General features: G+C 33.3%; 1 protein-coding gene across 1 annotated transcript; it reads left to right on the top strand.

The window, feature by feature from the left end:
* Positions 1-1542: 1542 nt before the first annotated feature.
* LOC113710968 (probable WRKY transcription factor 51) lies at positions 1543-3287 on the top strand. The gene is made up of 3 exons (XM_027234076.2): positions 1543-1924; positions 2061-2210; positions 2986-3287. The coding sequence occupies exons 1-3, from the start codon at positions 1605-1607 to the stop codon at positions 3176-3178; spliced, it is 663 nt and encodes a 220-aa protein (XP_027089877.2). The 5' UTR covers positions 1543-1604; the 3' UTR covers positions 3179-3287.
* Positions 3288-7893: the final 4606 nt, after the last annotated feature.

Genomic DNA, 7893 nt, shown 5'->3' with positions numbered 1-7893 from the left:
TTGCTTTTTCTTCTGGTTAATTCTTCTTCTTATTATTTCATCCCTATCCTGACCTAAATTTCAAATCTTAGTTTTCTCAATCTTCAACAGTTAAAATTCTAGGAATATATCCTTTTTATATGATACCTCTTCCACTATTCCAATAAATTCATTTATACTAAACTTAATTTTTTTTGTATAAATTTTTTTGGTATAACCCACAGGTATCCGCATCCGTTTTACGGTTTACAATTAATCCTGTTCAAGTCACGCTGGACCCCTTTACGAAGGAAAGCTCTCCCAACGTTATTTTTTCTATTCCCATAAGTTTCGAATTCAAGATCTCATAGTTCCGTCGCTTGCACCAACATGCGTTGGTATTTATACTAAGCTTCATGTAGTTTATACCAAGGCACTCTTCTTAACATTAGGAGTGCAATACGAGATCAAAGGATAACCTTATTAAAAAACATACAAAAGCCAAGACTCGATTTACATACCAAACTAGAATGCCAGAAATCATTCAACCACCATCCTTTCCACGCCGCCAATAGTAGGTGCGTTTTGTAAGTTTGTTGTTTTGCACGACATAGGAAAAAAAAAAGCCATAAAAATGATTTTGCAGCTAAGACCTGTACATGTGTGATAATCATGTTAAGAAGATTGAAAAAAGAGCAAAGAAGAAAACACAAAACCAACAAGAAAACAGCAATGAGATATATTAACAATTAAAGCAAGTTGCTAGTCTACCCCTTATACCATAGGATCTAGGGCCTTTCTAGTTCAATTCTGTCTAGTTGACGTAATTTTTACAATACATTTGGTATAAATTCGTAAAATTTAGTGTAATCACGAAATTTATAAACTCATGCGATTAAGTGGTGTAAAATTCATACTTACGCTAAATCTATGTGAATATATACCAAATGATGTAAGAATTGCACCAGTCACAAGACTCAACTGGAGATGCCCTGTTTCCTATTCCATATGCAGCCAGAATGATATTTTGTTGCAAAAGCTCAACCTAGCTACAAGTCAATGTGGGCACAGAGTGGCTACTTCCGCGGGCATAAGGGCGCAAATAGACAGAAGGATTCATTTGAAACGTAGTAAAAGTTGAGGGGCCGTTTGGACAAAATACGAATTTATAGAGCGACAAAATGGGACATTCTGCATAGTTTAGTGACAAACTCTAAAATTTCTGATTCATTTATTATTGTAATAGTGACTTGCCATATTACAAAATCTAATGGTGACTCCTAGCCATTCTCATCGAAATTATACATCACTCCTTCAAATTCCGACATTTACAAATCCATAATTTGTTGTTTTTTTTTTTAAATGGACACATGTAGTCTATGCAGACCATTAAATCTCGAAAATTATTAGCTCAATTTCTTTCGTCATGTAGGGTAAGAAGTCTCAGTACAAAACAATTAATCTGACATAATATAGACTGCTAAAGAAGCCCCCAGTATCTTGCTAGGAAGCAGGTTAGGAAGCCTCTTTCAGAAAATGACATCTTCACTGTTCTACTATATGTATGGATGATGATCCCACTTTTTCATACCAAAAGCCAATTCAACGACTCAATACATTCCAAGTCTTTGCCTTTCTACCACGCCATGTTCAACTCCCCTTTCCTCCCACCACCAGAGCCAGGCATTAGTATTCATCATGACACTGTTATTCCAAGCACTTATACTTCTGATTATTTACTTGACAAGTACTTCACTGATCATCTAGGAAGCCAAGAACTTTCTCATTATCTTGACATACCGGATCATGGACAGCTCTTAATCAACAATGTTCATGAAGATTCCAATTCTAGCCTCACAGCATGTGTTCATCCAACTCTGTTCACTCAAGAAATGACTAGTACTACTGGAAGTTCAGCCAGCTGTATGGATGGCATGCCAATCAATAGCTACATGGAAGAAGATCAGTTAGTACACAAAGTTTTATATAGTTTCTTTCAAATCCACAAAATAAGAAAGAAAAGTGATTCATATTGTCGTTTCCCAAATACCTATTGGTAGTATGTATTTTTGCAGTTTAATTAAGATTTTTTTTCTCCATAGGTCAAGTTGCAAGAGGGTGATGAAGAGGGCTAAGGTGGATCAAGGAAATGTTATTGCTATTCGAACAAAGACTCAGCTTGAGATCTTGGATGATGGATTTAAGTGGAGGAAGTATGGGAAGAAAAAGGTGAAGAGTAATCCTAATCCAAGGTAAATAATGAAGAGTATTTATCAAAGCTTATGAAAATCTGCATGCATGCTCCAATGCACAAGATCGAGGTGACTGATAATTAATAATTATCACACGTATTAAGCTTGTCGATTTGATTATGTTATTTTTCATTCTGTGTTGTTGTATTTTTTTTTTTTTCAATTTCCGGTAGGGGAAGAGAGGGGGGGGGGGGGGGGGGGGGGGGGGAATTGAGGGAGGAAGGGTGCAGTTCAGGTGTTGCTTAAGTTGCTTGAGTATCCTGTTACCTTGGAAGTCTTTCATATGCTCTTCGTTGATTTCCAGTCAATTAAACATGTGGAGCTCCTCAGTTTCTTTACTTTCTTGGAAACCTACATGTCTAGTTTCTTTCACAAGTATATTTGTGGACAATAACAAATGATGAAAAGAGTTGCTTTTCATCGTAATCACAAAATCAGAGTGATTCCTATCCAAGAATTGCACTGATCAACATGCATATATGATATGATTGATTTCTCGATGAAGAAGATTTTTGGGCTCAATCAGAATTTCAACTACCTTGCTCGCATGCACGCATATAGTAAATGGATAATTCATACATTTTTTAAGCAGGCATTTCTCTAATAGACACACAACACATGACAAAGTAAGTCCTTTATAGATATAAGATTTTTGTGATTAAATAACTCATCAGTAGATGCAAGAGGTTAATTGATTATTAGATCTTATTTACGTGTATCTATTACTTGATCTAAAAATAATTATCTAATAGCGGATTAATAAATGGTTGCACAGGAATTACTACAAGTGCTCCACTGAAGGGTGCAAAGTAAAGAAAAGAGTGGAAAGAGATGTCGAAGATCCAAGCTATTTGGTTACAACTTATGAGGGGAGGCATAACCATGAAGGCCCCTGTTTTATCTATTGTGATGAATTGCCATTGGCCATTTCCTATGGATGGACCTTGCAACCATCACAATCTTCATGATCAAACAGGCCAGTCCTGCTTCTGTAATACTACCTACCAAATTACAGCTGTAAATATAGCAGTTTATATTTATAATAAAGGAAAAGGAATAAACAGTACGATTATTGGATATTGGAATATGAGCCCCACAGATTTTTCATGTAAGGAAAACTCCACAACCTGCCAGCCACTTAGCCATCATTTGGGGACCGAGGTAAACCTTCTTCGAAATTACTCGTTTACCCAGAAATAAGTAAGTAGGTAAGAGGTACTGAATACAGGACTTTCCACTTGCAAAAAGAGAAAAAAAGAAAGTATACTCTTTTATTGAGTATAGTCGAGTGTAATTTTTCTTTTTCTTTCTTTTTGCAGTTTTATAATAAATCATGTTCTACTTGACTAGTAAACTCTTTCAATTTGTCATTAATTAATCTCGATAGCAAATTATCTTACGCGACTTGGGACTTTATCAAACCTTGAAAAGTCATATTGTTCAAAAAAATATTAAAAAAAAAAACTCCTAAAGGAATGTATGTCGTACGTTCTGTAAATTTTTGTAATGCAAGACTAAGGAATTAGATAAGTCAGAAGAAGTGAGCTTTGGAATTGGAACAGTATTATAAACTAGAATGGTAGTTAGGCAATACGCATTTGGTAGATGACGTGACTTATTCTAGAAATGATTTTAGACACATGCTGCACGCTCAAAAATTTGAGAAATGCGTATGTGAGATAAAAAAATGATTAAAAAATATAAAAATTTTTAGGTAAAAAATTGTAATCCAAACAAGGCCTCAATATTTTCATGTCGAAGTTTGATTGGCAGCAACCACAGCATGTTGCTTTAATAGAAATTTGTCTAAATTTCATAATTAGTTAGGTAATTGCAACTAGCCAATTGACGAGTTCATTTGTGGAATAATGATTGGCTCATCCTCAAAACTCAGTCCAAGTGCATATTTTGCAACATGAGATTGATGATTCAATGTTTTATTGCCAAGAAATACATTAGTGAGGGTATTCTTTCTGATGGATATTTGAAAAAACGAGGAGTTTTTTAATCATCCAATACACATCTCCAATTGTGCAGAATGCCACAACTAAACCAAAAACGATCAATTATGCGTGCATCAACTACTATGCGACTAATGTGTAGGTAGTACAAAAAAGAAAAAAAAAAAAAAAAGAGAAAACTTACTCATTTTTATTTATTTTTCTCTATTCCATACTATTTCATAAAAGCGCATTCCTAGTTTATCGTTAAAAAAGAAAAATAATCACGATTTCCACTTAGTTTATCTTTTTTCTTTTCCCAAATATGAGAAATTTGAAAGATCCAGCAGTATTCAATTGGTTTCTACCTCGTCAAACTTAAGCCATTTTTTTCAGAATAAAATCGTTAACAAAGTAAAATGTTTTGAAATGATCCTTTTCTTTCATATCTATACCATATAGGTAGAGAGAGGAAAGGGTTGGTATAAATATTTTATTGTCGCTTTATATATCCTCATTTTTGCCCTTATAAAAAAAACTAATTTTACTTTAATTATCCAAATATATATTGTCAAGATTAACTACCCATAAGCATTCTTAATTTACTATTTAAACATATGTTGTCAAAACGATTGTCCTGTCGTGATAAGTGCTTTTCTGTAGATATCCATGACCATGAGCAATAGTTTTCTATTTGTGCTTTTTTCGTATTACTTTTTCTATTGTTCTGTCTATGTCCTTATTTTTATGAGATGTTATTAGTAATTAAATCTAAATATTTTTTTTTTGGTTTGCCTGCCATGGTATCCAGGGCTTTGTCCTGACTAATCCGTTGGTCGACCCGGGTCGTACACCTGGCTGTCGTGGGTGAGTCTCCTAACAAGAATGATTGCGTACGCAAAGTTTCATAGAGGAATTTATTATTGGAATATGGGACGCTAACGAAAATATCCAAGTCTAAAGGAGTTCTATATTCAAAGGAAAGAGAAACACCAATTTCACAACCATGCATATAATCAACCCCCCACAAAATAATCATATTTTCCCAAACTTGTCAACCAAAACAGTGAATTTGTATTACTAGTCTTATGATCAAATTTGTATTACTACAGATTAAACTTCCGTCTGCAATTTTGTAGCCCTTAAATAACTATCGTCTCTGTTATTGTGCTAATTATGCATCCTGTGTCATATGTAGCGCATATTTAGTTGATTAATGATAGAAATTCAATAAAAAAAATCTTTGATTAACATTCTAAAGTTCTTGACTTTTAGACATAATTTTTTTTTCTCTTTTTTCTTGGAGGGGAGGGTGGTGGGTGGGATTAGGCTCCTCTCCATTGCATTGGAGAGATTTTCTGTCTATTATGCCATAATCAAATTAATTTAAAAATTATTTTCAAAGATCGACTCCATTCATAATATATTTCATTACTTGTATTGGTTATACATAAAATTTCATATGAAATTGACCGAGTTTTGCCATTTGAATGACCATTGCAAATTTTGTCACAATTTTGAACTGTTTTTCTCCGTTACAAATATTTTGTGCAAATTAATGTCAAAATATTCTCAAAAAATATCATTTTTCAATAAATTGATCTGGAGATCAAAAGAAAAGTAAGGACACAATTGCTTAATTTTATAACATTATATAAAGTTAGATATGAATAAATGGAGAGAATTCAAATGGAAAGGATCCTAATCCATGGTGGGTGGGGGTATATAGAGTTTACAATTAAGGAAGTGAATATGGGTGATTCTACGTGAACTTCTTCCACCGAAACCAGATGGATTGACGAGTAATTTCATTAACTTTGTGACACAGAAAAGAATTGATAGGTTGCATTTTTGTTATTAATTTTATGATTGTCTTCCTCTTGAATTTTATCTAATATTACATTAATTGGAAGATTTTACTTATTTTTTATAATTGATATTAGTGATAGAAATTCGAAACAAAAAGAGAATTAAAGACATGTGATTTCTCACTAGATGTGCTCTTCAACATAAACACGTCAAAGTATTACTCTGCATGTCTAGGAAGCTCGATATTTGACACGTAGGAAGATGTCCAACTCTGAATCAAAGCCCTGATTGGATTTGACAGAATGGATAGTCTTTCGTTTGTAATAGGACACTAGTCCATTCTTTTCTATTTTAACTTCTTATAAAAGAATCAAGGCCGCTTTGGAATTGGATTTCACGAAGTAGAAGTAGTCTAGTAGAATTAGGAAACGGAACAGCAGGAGGACGTTTGCTTTTCTTTATCTTTTCTTTCTCCAAGCAAAACAAGTGTAGTAGGTATCTTTTCTTTTCGGAAAGAAACAAGAATCAACGTTCTTTCTTCTTTTCTTTCTTGCGATGCTTTATCTCATATTTGGAGGATAGTCATGTTAATTAGTTCGACTAATTTGCGTGGGATTTCTTCAACGAAGATGAATTAATTTTCTCATTCTAGTTAAGAAATAACGGAGGACTTGGTTCAACTTAAATTATGAGATCAAATTGTTTATATTTATTTCTTTTATTTATTGGTATTCGTATGTTTTCTGATTTACTTTCTTATAGTTATTATTTTATTTAAATATCAAGGTCGCCCATATTTAGTTCAATCTAATAAAATCAATTGGAGTAGTTAAATTCGTAATTGTTTAATTACTTTAAAATAGTAGTAACTAGTATGATTGGGTTCGTGTAAGGGGATATATGAGTTAATTTAAAATAACCATCGTAGCGTGTTATTGGATTAGAACAGAGTTTCTCTAATTCTTAAGGCAATTAAAAAATTGAACTTTAATGTCGTATCTAGGGTTATTTCTTAATTAAGGTTGTGGTTAACGGTCGTACCTTAATCACTAATACAATAAGGAGAAATTGACTATCATCGCTTGTTTGATAATTATAACTTGTTTATCAATGAGTAAATGAAATTATCATTGCATCGATGATCAATTAAGTGAATCATCTCCAGAGTTATTTCTTGGCTAGAGTTTATCTATTATTACTTCAATTTTAATAAATTGTCACTTAGTCTTTTCTATTTGAGTTATTTATTTATTCTCATCTTTATAAAAATTTCCCTTACTCTGTGCTCTAGAAGAAACGAATTTTCCCCTATCCTTGTGGATTCGACCCTACTTACTGCTATATACAAAATTTGTATTTTATTTGAGTAGATATTTATTATAATTACACATACTCGATACCTGTCAAGACTCATATTACTGTAACAAATAATCACAATACCAATAAACCTTAAAACTATATCATGATTTGGTGCCATAATAGGCCTACAAGCTCGGTAATTAGATACATGATCAACTCTTGCTATTCCTGCCCCTTCCCTTCCAAGGACGACAAAATTACTCGCATAAAACTCTACTGGTTATGGGCGGCTCAAATACTGATTCCACCGATTACGAAAACGAGACTCAGCCTCAAATCTATGTATATACAGTTACTGAATTGTGAAGCTTCTCAAATTTCTCCCTGCATATGAACAAACAAGTCTAGTAACCCCAAAAAAAAAAAAAAAAGAGCATCTGGGCAAAAAGGAAAACACAAAATAGATATAGTTTTCCTCTTCCAATGGCTACAATCATAACTTCAATGTGAAAGGATCAAACCTGGACGAAGAAGATTTTAGGGTCCTCATGATTCATCACTTGGACCATCAACCACCATGAGTGTTTACACTTCAAAAAGGGTTGTAAAATCATACACCTTTTGAGCAAAGGCCC

The sequence above is a fragment of the Coffea arabica genome, chromosome 10c (genome assembly GCF_036785885.1).
Source record: "Coffea arabica cultivar ET-39 chromosome 10c, Coffea Arabica ET-39 HiFi, whole genome shotgun sequence".
In the NCBI taxonomy this organism is placed as follows: domain Eukaryota; kingdom Viridiplantae; phylum Streptophyta; class Magnoliopsida; order Gentianales; family Rubiaceae; genus Coffea; species Coffea arabica.
Note: the sequence above shows the minus strand (reverse complement) of the source record. Positions and strands in the feature narration are given on the sequence as shown.

Coding starts and splice junctions, on each gene's coding strand:
- LOC113710968 (XM_027234076.2), top strand. CDS start 1,605: ATGTTCAACTCCCCTTTCCTCCCACCACCAGAGCCAGGCATTAGTATT. Junction 1,925..2,060: donor AGCTACATGGAAGAAGATCA/GTTAGTACACAA, acceptor TTTTCTCCATAG/GTCAAGTTGCAAGAGGGTGA. Junction 2,211..2,985: donor AAGAGTAATCCTAATCCAAG/GTAAATAATGAA, acceptor ATGGTTGCACAG/GAATTACTACAAGTGCTCCA.